At 28.3% G+C, this 22,072-nt stretch overlaps 1 protein-coding gene and 1 pseudogene across 4 annotated transcripts; one reads left to right on the plus strand and one right to left on the minus strand.

Moving 5' to 3' along the window:
* Nucleotides 1–9,240: 9,240 nt before the first annotated feature.
* LOC137824245 (protein NRT1/ PTR FAMILY 8.1) lies at nucleotides 9,241–13,738 on the plus strand. Of its 4 annotated transcripts, none has more exons than XM_068629790.1 (5): nucleotides 9,241–9,376; nucleotides 10,409–10,579; nucleotides 10,719–10,936; nucleotides 11,583–12,133; nucleotides 12,702–13,738. In XM_068629790.1, exons 2-5 carry the CDS (start codon nucleotides 10,474–10,476, stop codon nucleotides 13,525–13,527), a joined length of 1,701 nt encoding a protein of 566 aa, XP_068485891.1. In that variant the 5' UTR covers nucleotides 9,241–9,376; nucleotides 10,409–10,473; the 3' UTR covers nucleotides 13,528–13,738. The 4 variants fall into 4 exon arrangements, with proteins under 4 accessions (XP_068485891.1, XP_068485892.1, XP_068485894.1 ...); XM_068629791.1 differs by lacking the exon at nucleotides 9,241–9,376 and adding an exon at nucleotides 9,379–10,227; XM_068629793.1 differs by lacking the exon at nucleotides 9,241–9,376 and adding an exon at nucleotides 9,876–10,063.
* Nucleotides 13,739–15,688: 1,950 nt separating this feature from the next.
* LOC150025419 (uncharacterized) lies at nucleotides 15,689–16,466 on the minus strand (annotated as a pseudogene).
* Nucleotides 16,467–22,072: the final 5,606 nt, after the last annotated feature.

Raw genomic sequence — 22,072 nt, forward strand, 5'->3', positions numbered from 1 at the left:
TTTAAGTTTCAATATTTTGTTAATCTTCTCTAATTATATATGTTAGAAAGTAATTATTGATTTCAATAGTAATTATGATGTTTTTTAAACACAAACTTGATTTAAAACTATTTTTTATTTCTCATTAACATATAATCAATTAGAATAAGTTTATAGGTGTAGATAAGCCAAAGTTATTTTCACAATTATATTAAAATATAATTGCTTATTTCAATTCAATTTTTTTTAAGTTTTACATTTTTATCCATTATATTGAGTATTAATTGATTATTCTGAGTAAATATAAATTTCACAATCTTTCAAAAATATAAAAAAAACTCAATCTTTCAAAAATAATTGATTATTTTTAAATAATAATCTATTAAAATGTTTTCTAGATTAGTAAATAAATATAATAATCGATTATCTTTAATAATAATTCATTATTTTGATTAATTATATCAAATTTTGTAAGTAAACTCTCCTTCAAACATACAACTTTTGATATATTTTTGAAATAGAGAGCTTCTTAACAATCTAAAGAAATTGCATAGTGTTTGGTGTATTAAGTGATCTTCTTATCTTGTATAGATCTTAAAGATATTTCAAGAAGTATTTTTGAATTTGTTAATATAATTAAATAGAAACACTTGTAATTAGATAATTCAAAAAATTATTAGTGAAAAATTTAGTTAAGATTACCTGGATTAACTAGATGTAAATTCGAGAAATACATATAAATTTTTATGTATCTTTGTGTTTCATTTTTTCTTTGTTATCTTAATTTTGTTTTGTTTTTATTCACACTAAGGGTTGCACTTAATTTCTTTTATAAATAATAGTTCAAGATTTAAGAAAATAAAAAAATTAAGTAATTTAAAACATATTTAGGAAAAATAATAATTAAATCAAAATGTTTCTAATTTGTTTACTTAAAAATACTGCTATATTTAATGAAACAAAAATATATCAGAATAATTTATTTAAAATAAAAAACAAGAATATAAATTAAGAAATAACTAATATATTGATACATTTAATTTTAATTTCTATTTTAAAATATAATTTTTGTGTATATGTCGGTAGGTGTTTAATTTTTAATGATCAAATTTTATTTAATAATGTATTTTTAACATAATTTTTTCAAGCAATAAAATAAAAGTGATATTTTATCACTTTACGAAACAATTATATATGTAGAATATAGTAGAATATGTATCATATCTTATTGTATTATATCTTAACCTAAACGAGTTTTATTATACTTCATTTTATTATTCATAAAACAACGTTATCAATTTAACTTTTTATTATTACAAATCTACATGTGATCAATCACAAATGTGGAATTGGTAAACTATAATAATGTGAAATTTTTTATCAATTCTTTTAATAAGATTAGCTAATTGCCTTATGGAATTGATGAAGCTACTTAAATTGGTGGTTAAATAGAAATCAAGAAACAAAAAGAGAGATGCTGCACAGAAATTTAAAATTAAGTTTACCACGAACATTCCATATTTAACATATTTTATATATATATATATATATATATATATATATATATATAACACCCAAAAAAAAAAAAATATATATATATATATATATATAACTATCATAATACCAGTTCTACATAATTTTATACTAGCTTATAAATTTTCAAAACATTCAAAATACATTATTAGAACTTATAGAAATACAAATATTTACAATAAGTTTCAAATCAACACCCTAAAACTTTCAAAACCCTCCGACACTGTATGATCATCTGCTCGTGTACGTAGTACAAAGTCATCATAGTTCAAATGCAACAAGAAAAACAAGGGTAAACTAATGAAAAGAAATTCCATAACATATCTAATTCTTGCAAAAGAACCAATCAAACAATTACTTCATAAACATTTCTTTAAATGGTGTCATATAAAATTTCAATGTCAATTTCATACATTCATATAAACCACACATGGATCTATTTTCAATCGCAATCATTAGATTTCATTTCAATCCCAACTTGTCTTCTGCAAAACTCATTAAGTATGCCCGTACCGAAGACTAATACCTGATCCAAAGATTACCAGCGAATCCAATAGAAAGAATCAGAGTAAGTTCAAACATCCAATACCGAGTGTCTACAGCGGGACCCGGTGTGTATGAACTCCCTCTCAGCTTCTCACCACCTGATATCTTAGTCTACATGACTTAGATCATTAGTGAAGCCAGAGGATCTCCGTAAACATAGGTTTTTCATACTTAATGTACCATCAAACAACAACTCATACATTATCACAAATGTGTGACATTGATTTCATTCAATTTCATACAGTATCATTCAAAACACGACTCACAACATTCAAAAGTCTATTTAACATAAAAAAACAACACTTAAATACTAAACCATCAAAACCTAATATTTTTACAAGTTTAAATAATATATAAACAAATAACACTATATATAAACACACAACATCCCTGCAAGAAAAATTGAATATTGGGACCACGTCCCTTTCGCATTCAGATCTTCTATCCTAGGTGCTATTAAAAGTTAAATTTAACTTCCCTTACCTTAATTTTTGTTTTCCAAACAACTTCTAGAATTTTATTCGCCACAGTCTGGATAAACTTCAAGATTTACAGGTCTAATGCAAGTTATCCAAACAGAACAAAAATTCAGTATATAGTAGAATAAGTTGAGAGGATCAAACTTCTCAACTGATCTCACCAAGATTGATGACTAAATCCTTAGGAAAAATAGAGAACAAAAGATCTTTAGAGAAAAAATGAACTTACTCTGTTTGAAAATCTGATTGGGTAGAAATGTTCCTTAACTCGCTAGCTACAACATGGTCCGATCAGATTCTAAAATAGATGAAGATTTAGAGAAAAAATTAAGAGAGAAGAAACATAAGAGAATATGAAAAAAGAGAGAAAAGAAAGAAAAAAAACCGTGGAAGACGACTTCTCTGCACTTATTTATATATATATATATATATTATATATATTATATATATATATATTATATATATATATTATATATATAATAAACTAAAAATATGTGACATAAAATTAGTTTATTAATATAACAAAATATTTTTATAAAGAAACAGTTGAGATAAACCCTTTTACAAAATTGATCGATTTAATGTTTTGGGTTAATATAATTTTTAAATTTACGAGTACATTTCTTAAAAAATTATTAAATAAAAACTAATTTAAAAAAAAAAATTAATTATTATATTAAGTAAATTAAATACTAAAAAATAATTGATATCTAAATTACTTGGCTCGTCTCTTATTATTTAAAATATTAATTAAATAATTTTATTATAAAAACAAAAATTATAAGAAAGAAAATATAATATTATGAAGTATTCCATGTCTGAAGGATACACATTTTTTTTCTCTAATATCCAATATCAAGAAATAAATTATAATTATATAAATATAAATATAAAATAAAAGCATCAAAGAACAATTGAATAAAAGTCAAATAATTATAGAAAAAAAGTAAAGATGATTAAATGTACTACCTAAACATAAGTTATGAAACTAATAACCAAATAAAAGTTCATATATATTTTTTAATTTGCTAACAATTTAAATGTGGTTTAGTAATTTAAATAAAGACAAGAACTAGAATGAGTATTGAGACGAGTATGGAGACGGGACAAGACATGACAAATATGTATATACTCATCTCTATCTCGATACTCAATCTAAATAATTATTCATACACATATTTGTGCCTAATCCATATAAACTTTTTCCATCAAAATCAGAACAAGTTCAAACAATATCATAGAAAGTTCATTTGTCATTTGTTATCACTATAGGAATGAATTCACTACAAGAAAATCATTAAATAGAAACTAATTTTAGAGACAAAAAATAATTAGTTACTATATTGACTAAATTAGAAACAATTTTAGAGACTAATTTTTTTTTTGGTTTCTAAATTAGTTTCTATTATTGTTAAATGATTTTTAAATTAGTATCTAATTAGCTACCAAGGTTTTTGCTACCAAATTTAGAATCTAAATAATTGATAGTTAAAACCTTAGTAGCTAATTAGATACCAATTTAGAAACTATTTAACAATAAAAAAAATTTAATCTCTAAAATGGTTTCTAAGTTAGTCACCGTAACAACTAATTATTATTTTTTTCTTTAAACTTGATTTCTATTTCATGATTTTTTTTTTGAAGTTGCTCCATCTTTCTTAATAAAATTTCATATTTAGTAGTATATATATTTAGAGAGAGAGATGATTGTGATCATCGTAGTAACCTTTGCATCTAAAAAGTAATAACTAAAGTTGACAGTATGAGAATAAATAAATTTATAAACAAAACATAAAAAGAAGAATGGGCAACTTTATAATGCGTGGTAAATTTGGGTATTCTTTGTCGATTACTAAACTAAGCATATGGATATGATATTTTTTCTTGGAGTTCATGATGTAGCAATGTTGAAAGTAATTAGACATGCATCTAGATGGTGATTATTAATGGGTAAACATATGATTAAGGCGAAGGAAAAAGAAGATGGTTACTTATGTGGGATGCTTAGATCACAAAATATAGTCTAGTTGAGAAATAGCCTTCAGAAAGCAGATTCTATGAAATGTACACATCATTAATTGTTCAAACCAATAATCTAATAAGTTTTGGGACGTAATAGTTCTGTCACTCCTTTTCCATCTCATTCTCTATCTCTCTTTGGGTATGTAACAGACAAACACAAATGTGACACATTGGTTTTCTGAGTAATTAGTAAAGTTAAAGAAAGATGATAATTATTAATTTAGGTTTATGGTAAACTAGTTAGAAATTAGTCTACCTCGTGCAATTGGTTGCTGACACCAAGATGGTAGAAGCTGCTTTTAATCTTTTAATATCTAAGATTGATTGCAGATAAAGTCTAAACCAAAGAAATGAAAAGATGGAGCATCTCTTCTTCTTCTTTTTCGTAATTTATAATCCATTCTATTTTGTCACTCTGTACTCCATTGTACATGTTGCTTTTCTATAATGGGTTTGTTTCAAAATTAAAAATTGAGGATAGGGGGGATTGCATTTCAGTTCTAGAGAAGGAAATGTTTCTGAACTAAAAGAATTTAGATTTTGTTTGAATACCAAGTTAAAAGAGTTTTTGTTTTAATTCTCTTAAAATATCTATATTTTTAAGCAAAATATATATACTACAACAAAATTATGAAATAGAAATCAATTTTAGAGAAAAAAAAATACTTAATTGTTATAATAACTAAATTAAAAATCATTTTATAAATTAAAAATAATTTTGATTTTTAAATTAGTTTATATTATTATTAAATAGTTTTTAAATTGATATCTAATTAATTACTAAAGTTTTTCTACCAAATTTAAAATCTAAATAATTAGTGATTAATACTATAGTAATTAATTAAATACCAAATTAAAAACTATTTAACAATAATATAAATTAATTTAGAAACCAAAAATTATTTTAGTCAATTTCTATTTCATAATTTTCTATATATAATATTTCTATGTTTTTTCCAAGTTCTCCACCAAAGCAGTACCAGAGGGTGCAAAACTAACATTCTGAATTAAAATAAAAGTTTTACAGGAAGATGTGATAATAAAATTAATATTTCAGTAAAAAAATTTAGTACTTTCTTTTTCATTTATACAGAAGTTATATAATTATTTCTAATAATACCTTTTACTATTAAATAAAGTTTAGTCAATTCTAAGAATTATATAAGAGAATTTTGAATCTTCAGTATTAATTTATTTTTCCGTACCAAACCCCCTTTTTCTTTATAATTTCATTTTATAATTTTTTTTTTTACATTTATGGGTAAATTTTATAAAACAAATTACTAAAACAAAAGATCACTTATGTAAGTCGCGTTTTAAAATACAAATTTGAATAAAAAATTATCTTTTAAAATGTGACTTATAATAAACATAAATAGTCTTTGAAGATATGATTATCTTTTATCTTTTTACAAACTAAGAATAGAAGTAGTGTAAGAAAAAGAATGTCTCTTTGGAGTGGGACTTCACTTGCTAGGTCAAACTTTAAACCCGATTTTAGTATTATTTAAAAGTAAAATAAATGTATTTAAAATATTGATTTGAATTTAAAATATCTTATTTTTTAAAAAGGATATTTATTTTAATAATTCTTAAAATTAGGGGAAAAAAGTCTATTAAAATTGTTTGTTATAATATGTGTAAACAAACTTATTTTTTTAAAGAAATTGTTTTTTTTTATTTTCTTATTTGCATCTCTTTTTCTTTGTCTCTCTCTATCCTCGTAAGATTCATCTGACCTCCTTTTCCAAATTTGATCACTTTTCAATATAGTTTGAGAGTCAAGTATTGTTTTCAGTGCAACAATTTTCAAACGCAACTTTAAAATGTCAAACAATTTCTTACATGAACAAAAATCTTATTAAAAAAGAAGAAAAGTTTAGATAAGGGAAACTAATATAGTCAAGTCTTAGTAGTACATTTAAAGGTATAGTCTTTTGTTGTAAAAAATCCTGTAGTGAGTTTGAAGCTTTAGGGTCGCATACTTCAATAATTTGAAGAATGTATAGGACTTTAGTTGCACTTTGGTAAGTGCTTTAGTTGCTTGTAAAATTGAAAAACTTCTTTTGCATTTGCATCTAATGATCCTTTAATACCAATTATAAAATAATGAATGAAAAAAAAAGACAACCAAGAGAGAAGGTGAATTGGTTTAAAAAATTGACCTAAAGAAATTTTAAAATTTTTTTCTTAAAACTATTGATGAAGGTAGTTAAGTGTAGGAATCAATGACTACCAAGAACTAAAAGAATTCAAGATAATATGAGCAATGTAAAAAAGAAAGATACGAACATTTTATTTTGGTTTGATTTCACCCAATTTACATCTAATTAACCCAACAAACCTTATATGAATTTTTCACTAATAATATTGTATTATCCAATTATAAATACTCTTTTATGTAATTAGAACAATAAATACAAATCACTCTTGAAAACACTTTTCAAGAAAATTTACAAAGCTAATGGAAACACTCAATTACCTACAAGCACACCAAACATCAATGCAAAGTTATGAATACAAATTACAAAAAGAAAAGAAAATTATCACTTAAAACTATTAAAAAATATCTAACATGATCATCCTTTTTGATGCATCTTGAGCACTTTTTTTTCAAACAAAATGTAATGACTCTCAGAATATATATATATATATATATATATATATATATATATATATATATTAAATGAGTTTTGATGTAACTTTTCAAAAGAATGAATTTTATATATTACAATCAATTATTATCAATCATAATTGATTATTTGTGAAATAAGTGAAAGTAATATTTTACTAACATAATCTATTATATGCTTAACATAATTATGTTCAGAAAGATATAAAAAATAGTTTTTCAATGTAAATACGTTCAATATTATTCTAGAGATTGATTAATACTTTACACTTGATCATACCAAGATATTCATCAATGGAGAGAAAAGCCATCAATGCAAACATGATCAAAATCACCATAAAATCAAACTCTACCATCAAAGTATTTTTAGGATTTATTTTTAAATGAGAGTATTTTTAAGAGTAAACTTATTCACATATTGTTCTAATCATCCACTTTTTTTCTTACAAATACCTTTCCATGTATCTTCACAAGATTTTGCCAATATACTCAGAAACTTAACATAACATTTTACACTAAAATAGGAATTTCAAAATAAATAGGGAGTTTGAAGATGAAAAAGAATGGTGGAAAAATCATGTCTCCCTGATCACCTTAATTTAACATGTAGGTATTAGGAAAACTGCCTAATTTAAGCAGTAGGCCCAAATAAAGAAGTAGAAGGCCCAATTGACCCAAATTCTATGGGGCCAACAAATAGAATTGATAAAAACATCAAATTCACTACATCAATTACTACTACTACTTTTTTTTATAAGCATACAAATCACTACCACTAAACCATTAAACGCAGTTATCAAACTAGAATTGCTAATTGACTAATTCTATTATTATATATGAATTCTTTCCTAATTTAAATCTGAAATTAAAATATATTATTTTGATTTGTAGTGACTGACTTTTGAAATAATATATTTGATTGAATTAGTTTTGTATATTTTTGAAAAAATGTTTATACACTAATGTAAATATGCTGATCACATCAAAAGATGTAATATAAGGTACATTTATTAAAATTTTACGCTGACTAATTTAAAAGTCTTGTTTATTATAATTTCTTATTGCTTTACAGTACTGATAGTGTATAAAAATACAACATTTATATTTACTATGTATTTCAACCTTTTAAATTTATTTACCACTTATTAAAAAGAATAGATAAAAAAAAATCGTCTACCAAATTTAGATTCAATTGTATGAGACCATCTTTAAATTTAAACTAAAGCTAATTAATGTATACAAAAAGAATTTTTTTTTAATGTAGTGAGAAACTAAATCTATATAGATTTTTTAATGTGAAATACGCCTTTTAATAGACATAATCAGTGCGAACTTATAAATAAGTTGTACTTAAAAACATGATTTCATTTTACAGAAAATTGTGTTTATAAATACAATTTCTATTTTTTTAAAATCTAATCTGATGTTCTAGCACAACTTCAATTATTATTATTATTATTATTATTACCAAATTGAATTGGTATGAAACATATTTCAATTTAACTGAACCAGTATTTCTTTAGACGATTTCAGGGTTATTACAATGATAATAATTTTAATATTAGCATTAATAATGTTAATATAATTAAATAAAATAATTTAATTATTTTTATAATGATAATAATAAATAATTTTTAAAAAATTATACAGTAAGGTAAAAGTCCCAAACCTTGATAGTTTTACGAAGAACAAGTTGTTTAAGTAAAATTTTTGTTTGATGCAGTCTATTTCCGCTCGTAATTGACACATATAAATATATATAAAAAAAATTGTATATAAATAATTGTTTGACTTCTTTCTTAAGGCAATTGAATCCAATGACTCAGACACATATAAATATAAATATACGATAAAATAAAAAAAGGAAAAAAAATAAAAGTTAATAAAAGCGTGTAAATGACCTCTTTTTCCAACATGATATCTCTCCCTTTGCTCAATATGCGTCCTTATTCATGCATACGTATAAACGCTTACCTAAATACTGATAAAAATGAAAATGTAGTTAACAATAATGAAGTTTACAAGACACACGAGACCACAAAATTGAACATTATTGGAAAAAGCGTGACGAGTTTTGACGCAAATAATTTCACGATACGTAAACACTTTTGTTTGTGTGATATATATTTAGCACTGGTTTCTAGTGTTGAAGGTATTTTGCAGTACACGGCCACTCTCTACAAAGGTATTTCCAAAGTTCTTAATAACATTCCTTACTTTTTACGCACTTCCATGCATTCTTCCCATCTTCTTCTCTTTCTTTCTTTTGGTTTTCACTTTGATGGGTCTCTTAATTCTCCTAAGTTTTAACTAATATTCATTATTGGTTTCTCTATGGATATTCAAATGTTATTGTATTGTGTAGTAAGAGAAAGCTCACATAGTTTTTTTAGTTGTTTATATTCTTCTATCAGAATTGTAATCTTGCTTTCATAATTTATACTGATCTCTGCAATATAAATTTGTGTTGTATTATGTATTCAAACTCTTTCTGATTGAAGAGTAGTTAGGCCTGTAAGTAACTCCATCTAATGGAGTTTTAATTTTTCAATGGATGTTATTATTTTCGTCTTAAGCATGGTCCACAAATTTACCATTCACGTTACTCAGTTTTATTTTTTTGCTTTAAACTGTGTTATTTGACCTTTTCTGCTTTATAGTCTTCAGTTTTTTCCATCATATCCATTGAATTTTAGTGTCATTTGGTAGTGTGAAACTCTTTCTTCACTCCTGGAAAAAGAGGAGGGGGATAAAATTGTAGCCAAATCTCAATTTTACAAACTTTTGTGCTATTATAGAGATTTCTTTTTTCTGTGAGTGTTTAGCTTTTTCTTATATTGAGAAAGTGGAATATGCATTCCGCTTATAATGGGTGGGTGGTATTTATGGTTTCTGTTTGGTGTTGTTATAATGCGGTAGACTTTTAGGGTGATTGTGATATCATTACGCGCGTGCTGCAAAAAGGACAAAAACAATCAATTTGTGTTCTCCTCAACCAATGTGAAGCTATTTGTTGTGGAAGTTTCAAATTAAGGGGTCGACTTTTATCTATATTATCTATATCAGATTCTAATATTCTGTCAGTGTTCCTGTTTCTATTATTTCCAAATAGCCCAGTTGGCCAATTCAGTTCACAATTTTGTCTTCTTGTTTTTATGGTGATAATTATCTCTTCACTTCTCTCAGGAAGCCAAGAAATTGATTTTATTTTCTGCAGGTTATGAACCTTTGAAGGGATAACAGAGAAAAAAGAACCAGCCAATAGGAAATTGGATTGATACTATGGCAGAAGATGACATATACACACAAGATGGGACAATTACCATCTCCAAGAAACCTGCCAACAAGAAAAAGACTGGAAATTGGAAAGCTTGCTATTTTATTCTTGGTATTGATTTCATTTTGTTAATTTTTATCTTAGAAACTATGTTGTCTTAAGGTGCATAAACTCTGAAATTTAGTTTATGCTTGTACTAAAACTTGAAGATCCTAAGATGCTGAATTTTAATTGAACCATTTTGTGGCAGGAAATGAATGTTGTGAGAGATTAGCATACTATGGTATGAGTACAAACCTGGTGAACTATCTTCAGGAACGTTTCAACCAGGGAAATGTAACTGCTGCAAATAATGTCACAACCTGGTCGGGAACGTGCTACCTCACACCATTGATTGGAGCCTTTCTAGCTGATTCATACTTAGGAAGATATTGGACAATTGCCAGTTTCTCAGTTATCTATGTCATTGTAAGTTCAGAAAATTTGTTTTTCTTGTTTGAGCCCCATAAAAAGTCATTTAGTTTTCACTCTTCTGTGTTCTTGTTTCTTGAATTCCATTTATGTTGCTTTCAAGTTTCAACTCAATTGAGAAAACAATATCTTCACTTTCACTACGATTTGAGAACAATGATATCAAATAATTTTATCTTTAACCTTCATTCTATCTTTAACACATTAATCCTTTGAAATTTGCAAGTGATTTAAACTTTTGTTATGTGCCTTTCAGAACCATATTGTATTATGAATAATAGACATTTTGTTACTTATTCTGGTTCATGCAATTAAACTACAAACCTATTGATTTGACTAATAACTCATCGATCTAGTACTTGACCGAGTTAACAATTGGGCCGGTTTTTAAAACATTGCTTCCAACTCAATTGAGAGAACATGTTCATTTTCACATGATTTGAGAACAACATGATATCAATAGTTTTATCTTTTAACATTCATTCTATCTTTCAGCACATTGCATTCATTCCATCTGAATTTCAACTTTTGTTCTATTTAAACTGCCTTTCAGAGTCCTTTTATGCAGAAAAAAAGAGGATAAAATAGCACAGCAAGCAATGATGAATAAGCTTTTGTTAATGCATGTTTATTTACTATGCAGGGGATGATACTTCTAACACTGTCTGCTTCTGCCCCTGGAATAAAGCCATCGTGTGATGCTAATGGTTGCCATCCAACATCAGCCCAAACTTCAGCTTGCTTCATAGCACTCTATCTGGTTGCTCTTGGAACTGGTGGTATCAAACCATGTGTCTCAGCTTTTGGTGCAGACCAATTTGATGATTCCGACAAGAAAGAGACAATAAGGAAGAGCTCTTTCTTCAACTGGTTTTACTTCTCCATTAACATCGGTGCACTTGTTGCTTCTTCGGTATTAGTTTGGATACAAATAAATGTTGGCTGGGGATGGGGTTTTGGAGTTCCTGCTGTTGCAATGGTTATTGCAATTATATTTTTCTTTGGTGGTAGTAGACTCTACAGACTTCAAATACCTGGAGGCAGTCCCCTTACAAGGATTTGTCAAGTCATAGTTGCAGTCTTGAGGAAAATCAGTCTTCAAGTGCCAGATGATAAGTCTCTTCTTCATGAGACAGTAGATGTGGAATCTGTCATCAAAGGGAGCCGCAAGCTGGATCACACAAACCGCTTCAAGTGAGTTATAAAAGAAACTTCCAAATCTACTTCATATAAATTTTCATTAGTCATGAAATGAAATATTATTTTCTCGGTTTTTTAGGCACAGTCTTTACATACTATTCTAATTTTGAGTGTAGGATAGAGGCATTTATATTATAGCTAATAAAGAGAGTACTTTCCTGATAATTAAGAACTTTAAGTGTAACTTGAGGATAATTTTAGATCTGGTCCAAGAGTAACTATGGTTGTAGAAACTTTATTGAAACCCTTAAATTCAGAATATGGTAAAGTAGCCCGTCAACAACTTGTGTGTGAGACTATATATTATCAGTGGTCCAATAGTGATCCAATAGCGGGTGGCCTGATAAGTCCAACAAATTCTCGTTAGGAAATACTCGAAATGACTTTAGCATAAGAAGTGTACTTTAAGTCTAACTCAATCTTATAAAACCGGTTTATAAGGTTTACTTACATACTATGAAATGTTCTTATTTTTAGTGAATGTGGGATCTACTGATCTCTTCAAGTTTGATTTATATTCTTGTGTATTTTCTGAAGACAATATGTTGATGATTCCATCTAGGTGTTTGGATAAGGCAGCGGTAGAGACCCAATCTGACCATACCACAAGATTGCCAAATCCTTGGAGGCTTTGCACTGTGACACAAGTTGAGGAAGTAAAATCAATTATCTCTTTACTCCCAGTTTGGGCATCATTGATTGCCTTTTCAACTGTATACGGACAAATGGGCACCATGTTCGTTCTACAAGGCAACACAATGGACCAGCACGTTGGCCCTCACTTCAAAATCCCATCAGCATCCCTCACCATTTTCGACACACTAAGTGTCATCTTCTGGGCTCCGTTTTATGATCGCATCATTGTTCCATATGCAAGCAGGTTCACTGGCCACAAACATGGGTTCACGCAACTCCAAAGAATTGGAATTGGCCTTGTCATCTCCACCATAGCCATGGTTGTTGCTGGCATTCTAGAAGTTGTTCGCCTTGACATAATCAGAAAAAACAACTACTATGATTTTCAGACCATCCCCTTGTCAATCTTCTGGCAAGTGCCCCAGTATTTTCTTGTTGGATGTGCTGAAGTTTTCACCAACATTGGTTCCTTACAGTTCTTCTATAGTGAGGCACCAGATGCCATGAGAAGCTTTGGCATGGCTCTCTCACTTACAACTAATGCCGTGGGAAGTTATGTTAGCACACTGCTTGTCACCATTGTTACTAAGATCACCACAAGACATGGTAGTGTTGGTTGGATCCCTGACAATCTCAATAGAGGCCATCTTGACTACTTTTACTGGCTTTTGACCATTCTTAGCTTTCTCAATTTCATTGTGTTCCTTTGGATTGCAAAGAGATACAGCTACAAGAAGGTGGCTGCAAAATAGCTTGGGGTTCGACAGCTCTCTTTGCTGAACACTCTTTTTACTACTTCTTATCTTTCTTCAACAATTATTGTATACATGTTATTTGGAGTGTTTTGGTATGTTCAACATAGTTCTATTAGTTTTTTGGATTCTAATTTCCTTTTAACTTAAGTGTACATGCTTGTGATTTGATCCAAAATCTTTTGTGCCAATCCATTGGGTTTGTTCTTGATGCTTCTGGGTTACCATTTCTTACAATTAATACCTTATTTTTAAAAAAGTATTAAAAATGATAAAATAAATATTGCATTGATAGGACAAAATATGATTTATTTGACTTATTAACTCATGGATTAAAAAGTTACTTAAATTTTGATTTGGCTATCTTTTCAACTCTCATAAATTACATAATATATAAAATAATGTAATGATGTAAGTTCTAAGCATTAATTTCTTCATATTTATTTCGAATTTTGTGCTGTGTGTTTAGAATTTTGACTTACCTATATATGTTATATATTTTCTCTAACACTTTTTTTTCTATCACATCGTATAATCTTCTACATTACATTCTTCACTTTCCCTCTCTAGATCTAGATGTCTTTTAGAGTATATGAATAAAGTATTATACTATTTAAATATTATATAAATTATATTGTCTTTCTCTAAACTTAATATTTCTTCAATTTATTTTGCTATTTTTCATTAAATCCCCCACAATTTCTTAGTTATAAAATGAAAAATCATTTCAAGATTTCAATTGAAATTAATTAACTGAAGACTTTAGTGAATTTTAGAGAAAAAAAGTAAAATCTAACTTTTTATTCACTTTAAAGTTTTTTCTTTAAAATCGGATTAATCATTAAATCAGTCACGATACTGATTCAATGTTTACTGGTCGAACCAACCATTGAGAAATGATTGACCTATTATTAATAAAGCAATAGAAATAATTAAATAATATAAAAATAACATTAGAAAAATATAACATCACAATTTAATAATACTAAAAATTAAAATAACATGCTTTATAAGTTTTTTTACTTTCAAAATACGCTTAAAAATTTAATATATTTTAATATTTAAGTGTAAGTTTCAACCATATATATTACTAAGTGAACTTTAAGCCTAACTCAACCCCATAAAACCGACTCAATGAGGTGAGGTTTGCACCCACTTATATACTATGAAAGACTCTAATCTCTAGTCGACGTGAGATCTCCAATACACAATAATATTTTTTAAAATAACAAGTTTCTTTATAAAATGAGAAATGTTTTACGTCTTTTGTTTCAAAAAATTGAAATAACTTTAAATTTTTTAAAAAATGGTTGATATTCGGTTTTTCGACTTTTGGATTGCTTCAATTGAAGGTTAGTTTGTAATTTTAATGGATTAAACATTATTCATTGTATTATAAAATAGAACAGATAAGAGAACAAAGATGAACAAAAGAGTAAAAGGAAGACAAAGGATATAAGAGTGGATATATCTTCAATTGTGTATTGAATCAGAACACACAGTCTCAATATATACAAGTTGTACACTCATTCTACGTCTAGCCCAATAAAGAAATAATCAATCAATAAATACTAGAATCATAACAGACAAAAACAAAATAAAGGTTATTCACCTCTATAAAGAGAAACAACTAATAATTAGAAAATACACACAATTAATATTAGGATCCTTTTATAACTCTGGTATCCATATCCTTTAATAATATGGATACCAGAGTTATAGAAAGTTTATCTTGCATCTTAGTAAAACCAATTATTTTCAAGGAGTTTTTGTCTTGAATGTGACAGCCATTAGAGTCAAAGGTAAGAACACAAGATAATTTATCAATCAATTTTGCTACTCAGAGAAGATTAAAATTGAAGTAAGGAATGTACAAAACATTGTCTATGACATGATTTTGATTGAGAAAAACACTTCCAGAATAATTGGCAATGACTTGATTTCCATTTGGTAATTTGACATAAATAGGATTAATTTGATGATATGAAGTGAAATAAGTTAAGGATGAACAAATGTGATCAGTAGCACCACTATCAATAATCCAAGAACTGAAGGAAGAAATAAAATTATTACCAGTTTGATTGGAAGGAATAACAAAGACTTGATTAGAAACATTGTCACTAAATTTGGTATGTTGTAAAAGAGCTAACAATGTTTGATACTACTCAGGAGTAAAACCAGTTTGTTGAGACTCCACTTTTGACTTTGAACCTTCATGATTATGCTCATTATTAATAAAATCTGTATTCTGAAAAACTACATTAGTATGACTTTGATCATGGTTCATATTTTTAAACTTGAAATGAGGTGGAAAGCCATGCTTTTTATAGCATGTATCAATGGTATGCCCTGTCTTTCCACAATGACTGCAATTTTTGGGAGTATATCCTCTTCCATAGCTTCCTCTTCCGTATCCAACACTTCTGCCATAGGTTGTAACATTGTTTTTATAACCTCCTTTGCTAGTAACAATCATTGCCTTGGATTGATTACCAAATATTTGTCTCTCTTGTTGTGTAACAAGAGAGAAACTCTATTCAAGGATGGCAAAGGGTCCATCAATAGAATTTGAGTTCTCACAGTCGAATAATTATCATTTAGCCCCTTAGAAGTTTGATAATTTGGTCTTATGCTTTATATTTAGAAACATTCACAAGAGCATTGCAGGTACATTTAGAGGCACATGAACAAGTAGATAGCGGGCGAAAAAGATCAAGTTCATCCCAAAGAATTTTTAATTGAGTGAAATAGTTTGTAACAGTCAACTCACCTTGTTTAAAAGAAGAAATCATCTCCTGGATATCAGAAATACGCATCATGTCTCCTTGTGAGAACCTTTCCTTTAAATCATTCCATATGTCAAAGGCATTGTCCATACAGATGATGCTCTGTGCAATGCATTGAGAAACAACCTTGAGAATCCAGGAAACAACCAACATATTGGCTCTCTGCCATGTTGGAAACAATGAGTTGGTACTATTGGGAGCTTCTATAGTTCCATCTATGAAACCTATTTTGTTCTTTGAAATTAGGCTCATTTGAAACGAACGAGACCAATAATGATAATTTGGCCCCTCAAGAATAATAAAGACAATAAGAAAGGAATGATTATATGATGAACTAACATGATAAGGTGAACTAAGATCTTGTGAGGGATCAACAACTTAACCCATGCATAAATGTAGCAACCAGAGCTCTGATACCATATTACAAAGTGGACTTCAAGTCTAACTCAACCCCATAAAACCAACTCATGGGGTGAGGTTTGCACCCACTTATATACAATGAAATATTCTCATCTCTAGTCGATGTGGGATCTCCAACACACACCCCTCACGCCGAGAGTGACAGCTCGTGCGTGGGAGAACATATTATGGGTGGTCCGATAACGGACCGATAGCGAGTGACACTATAGGCCAATAAACACTCGCTAGGATAGGCTTTAAATGGCTCTGATACCATATTATAAAATAGAACAGATATAAACAAAAGAGAACAAAGATGAACAAAAGAGTAAAAGGAAGACAAAGGATATGAGAATGAATATATCTTCAATTGTGTATTGAATCAGAACAAATAGTCTGAATATATACAAGCTGCATACTCATTCTAGGTTTAACCAAAGAAAGAAATAATCAATCAATAAATACTAGAATCATAACAAACAAAAACAAAATAAATGTTATTCACCTCTATAAAGATAAACAACTAATAATTAGAAAATACACAATTAATATTAGGATCCTTCTATAACTCTGGTATCCATATCCTTTAATACATTGATTCTTTTTTCCGATTTAAGTGGTCAGTCTGAATCCAGTTTTGACAACATACCTTTAAAGTGGCAAAATTTGAGAAAGAGAGAGTGTGTGGGAGGAGGAAGAGGGATATAAAAAGAGGATGAGTGAGGGAGAATGTTATGGTTGAAAGTTTGGATAGTTTGCAATGGATATTATATTCAAATGCTAATAGTTTCATTGTGAAATGTTAGTATTATGAGTAGGTTGCATAATAAAACTTTTTTCTTTCATAAACATAGGACAATGGTTTTCAAGATTGAATATACTTTAACACCAATAAAAAAAATTAGATTGAGTGGTGTTTGTCTTGAAGTTAAACCATTTCAACAATTCAACCAATGAACTTCACAAATTAATTGAAGAAAAAAAATATACCATGAACCACAATTTTGTTACATATACTTTTGTAAAAAAATTACTAGATCTAAGATATACTTATTGTAACAGCGTGAAATGAAACAATCATAGACCCCCAACACACGGTCCTTTTTTTTCTTTCTTCTTTCTCTCTCTATCTCTCTAACTTTCTCCCTTCTCTCTTCATTTCTCACTTCATACATCATCTATTTTAGAATCTGATTACACCATGTTGTAACTGAGGAGTTAAGGAACATTTCTACCCGATCAGATTTCCGAACAAACTAAGTTCATTTTTACTTTAAAGATCCCTTATTCTTTATTTTTCTCTATGATTTAATCATCAATCTTAGTGAGGTCAGTTGAGAAGAGTGTTCCTATCAACTTATTCTACTATATAGTGAATTTCTATTATGTTTGGATAACTTGCATTAGACCCTTAAATCTTGAAGCTTATCCAGACTGAGATGATAAAATTCTAAAAGTTGTTTGGAAAGCAAGCAATTAAGGTAGGGAAGCTAACTTTATTTTTTAATAGTACCCTAGGCTAGAAGATCTGAATGTGGAGGGGACGTGGTCCCAATATTGTGTTGTTTGTTTATATATTATTTAAACTTGTAGAAATATTAGATTTTGATGGTTTAGTATTTAAGTGGTTTTTTTTTTAATGTTAAATAGACTTTTTAGTGTTATGGATCGTGTTTTGAATGATATTGTATGATGAAAATGGTATGAAATTGAATTCATACATTTGGGATAATGTATGTGATGAGCATATATTTATTCACACTCACTAGCCTTATTCATAGATTATTGGACTATAATAATAAATAAATCCATTGTTTTAATTAATATTCTTATAATTGGGTTTATTTGGGCCTTAACTATTATTATTGTTAATTTTGTGTTTTTAGAGTAAATTATTCGGAGGAAGCTTCCACCTTTGTGAATGGGCCAAATATGCAAAAGTCCAAGTTGCTTCTTGAACCAAAACAGAAAAAATATTCTGAGGAGAAGAAAGAGAAAATAAAAGCTACAAGATTCCAGAAACAGAATTGGAAGCAAATCTTCTGCAAAATAAAAAGAATTATGGAAAGTGGAAACTGTTTACAAAATATAAACTACAATATTCTCTCAAGATCCTTGGAGCAGAAAAGCCTATAAAAGGACACAAGCATAAAGGAGAAAAGAGGGAGCTTCATAGGGTTTTCTTAGTTTATTTTCTTCTTAGTAATTCTTTTGTTTTGCCTCCGCATGGAAGGCTAAACCTTTTTGGTTGATTCTTTTGTAATTCCCCATTGAGTTTTGAGGTTTTGTTCAATAAAAGTTTCGATTTTTAATTCTCTATAGCAGTTGTTTTTATTGTCTAATCTCCTGGAAAACTGGTTTTTGTGAGAGGTTGTACTTGAACGCATGATTGAGAGTCTTCCTTATCTTAAACTTTGGTTTCTTAGTTAGTTCGCATTGTTCTAATTAATTTCTTGGGCGCATGATTCAAGAGAGAGGAGGTAAGCATTCCCATGGAGTATACGCATGGAACAAAGTGGGTATGGATTAAACCAGTAGACGCATGTTTTACTGGTGAGTTTCAGTTGAATCAGATCGACGCATGTTCAATCTGGTTTAGCTCTGTTGGAGGATTGAGAAAAGATTAATCTTTAGAGAACCTGTGAAGAATTCAATGGTGGAAGAACTTGGGATCAACCGTTTTTTATTTGCTATTTTAATCTCTTTTATATTTTTTGCATAACTATCTCAAACCCCCTTTTCATCTTTATTGTTATTGCTAACTTTTATTGCTTGCAGATAGATTTTAAACCTTGATCAATTGATTTTACTATTGGATTCGTTGGGAGACGACTTGGGGTCATCTGGCCACAATTAACTATCATCTTTCTAGTGTTAGACAAGTCTACGCTAGAATCATATTAATTTGACAACAAAACGACAGCTATCAGTATGGACTGATGTTTGTTTGTGTATTAAGTATTGATGTCTATGTGGTAACAAAGATCTCCGAGGTTCACTGATGATCTAAGTCACATAGATTAAAATATCAAGTGGTGAGAAGCTGATGGGGGAGTTCATTCACACCCTCACATATGAGATGCACAACTTGGGTTGTATTGAACTTACCCTGATCCTTTCTTTTGGATTCACTAGTAATCTTTAGATCAGGTGTTGTGCCTTTTGGGATGTTCATGAAAAAGAAAATAACCTGAAAAAAGTATTGATCTCATTATTGCCAAGAAGATAAGTTCAATTCCTATGTTATTATTTTCGTCCTCCGCATCAAAGATTGTCACTTGCAAATGTAAGTAGTCAATCGTAGTATTGATGTCACATAATAAGAAAAATTTAGGAGAAAATTTTTGGAAATGCCCAAATTGAAACGTAAGTAAATAATTTTTTTTAAATTACGTTGTGAGTGAATATATGTTCTTGGTGTGTTTGATCACATGGGGTAAATTAAATCATTATTGTTTGATATTGTGTATGGAGGAACCTAGTTCATGCAAAGTTTTTGCTTGATTAAAATGTTTTGTGGATGGAAACAACACATTTGAAAATATGATAGTTTGAGTGAGGCATACGTGTAGGACTGGGGACTTGAAGCTAAGGGTTGTTGGATTAACGAAGGTAGAAAAAGGAAATTAAGATGAAATTGCAAGTTTAAGAAAAATAAATTGAAAGACTAGAGAAAAAATGTTATGGTTATTCTAATAAAGTTGTGGTGTCAAATTGAAAAATTACAAGAAAAATAATTGTTTTTAAAGAAACAAGGTGAAGGTGTTAGGTTTTGTAATCATAGTTATATAATTATTCATAACTTGTTAGGATATTTTTATTATATTTTTATAATTGTTCATAAATTGTAAGTGTTAAATTGTAAGTGTTGTGTTAATAGAGTAATAAGTGATTTTTATTTTGAAATAGTTGTGTTACAGGTGTGGTAGGTTGAATTGTTTAATATGGAAAGTCTGAAACACATAATTGTATACATTTTTTTTCAATAAAAGAGTTTACATAGTTGTTAATTGTGTAACAACATAAGAGTTAAACAAAGGAGAATTACAGTAAGACATGTGAAATTAAAACAATGTGATCTCCAAAAATAAAATAATAAACAAAATACTTAAGGTTCTCATGCCTTTGAGATAGTCAAAAGGTGCAAACAATTGCACATAACACTAAAAGAGAGTAAACTAAATAATATTCCTCAAAATAAACAAGTGTTTTTTCTAGTCCAACATAAATGTTTTATAAAAATCATAATCAAACAATTCCTATTATTATAAACACTTGCCTTCAAATAGTCATTTTTTTTTCATTGTTTGTTACTATATTTGGTTGAATGATTCCTTTATATTATTAGAGTTTTCTTGTGAAACATTTTTTCACATCATTCATGTCAAAACACTAAAAAAAGTAAACTAAATAATGTTGCTCAAAAATAAATAAAAAAAGTGTTTTTTTCAATTCAACATAAATGTTTTATAAAAATCATAATCAAACAATTTCTATTATTAGAAATACTTGTCTTCAAATTGTCATTTTTTTTCATTGTTTATTATTATGTTTGTTTGAATGATTCCTTTAATTTATTAGAATTTTCTTGTGAAACATTTCTTCACATCATTCATGTCAAAAAACAAAAATTCTAGTCATAGTACTATTATGAGATTACATAACTAGTCATTGTATCTAGTTGTATGGTTAACAACCTTAAATGACCAAGTATTTTTTATTGGGTTTGCAACTCTTCGAGATCTTAGGTACAAGTTTGTCATGAACATTCTTTATATTTTATGTCTTTTTCATATATGCTATAATTTCTTTTGTAGTTGGTGCCTTTGATGACCTCTTTAGCATTACTTTTTCCTACAAAATAACCAATTAGTATTATTATACAGGAACCATCTTAGTAGTATTTTCAACTTTGGCCTATTTATCCTAGTCAAACAAGAATTTCTTAAACATCTATCTTTAAGTTATGTAGCATATTACCAAAGTTGTGTTTATTGTTTGATGAAATCACCATCAATGACCTCATTCACAATTTGTTAGTCCTCCCATGCCCTCGACAAGGATATTCCAATCGAATAACTAGTCTTGATTTCACTAATGATATCCTTTAACGACATGTCAACTAATGGAGTTCTCATCTTGTTGATTAAGACCTTATCAACTTATGATGATTTGACACTTTTTTTTAAAAAAATCTTTCAATATGTGTTTAGGATTAAAGTCTTAAGTGTGCATCTCTTTGACTAACCAACATTGCTAACACAAACAAAATTATTCACAGAATGTTTACATCTTGCCTTTTCCCACTTTTTTCATTCAAATAAAACTTGATCTCTTTATCATTCAACATCTATCTTTAA

This window comes from Phaseolus vulgaris, chromosome 8 (assembly GCF_051622355.1).
Source record: "Phaseolus vulgaris cultivar YP4 chromosome 8, ASM5162235v1, whole genome shotgun sequence".
Classification (NCBI taxonomy): Eukaryota; Viridiplantae; Streptophyta; class Magnoliopsida; order Fabales; family Fabaceae; genus Phaseolus; species Phaseolus vulgaris.

Coding starts and splice junctions, on each gene's coding strand:
- LOC137824245 (XM_068629790.1), top strand. CDS start 10,474: ATGGCAGAAGATGACATATACACACAAGATGGGACAATTACCATCTCC. Junction 10,580..10,718: donor AGCTTGCTATTTTATTCTTG/GTATTGATTTCA, acceptor ATTTTGTGGCAG/GAAATGAATGTTGTGAGAGA. Junction 12,134..12,701: donor GATCACACAAACCGCTTCAA/GTGAGTTATAAA, acceptor GATTCCATCTAG/GTGTTTGGATAAGGCAGCGG.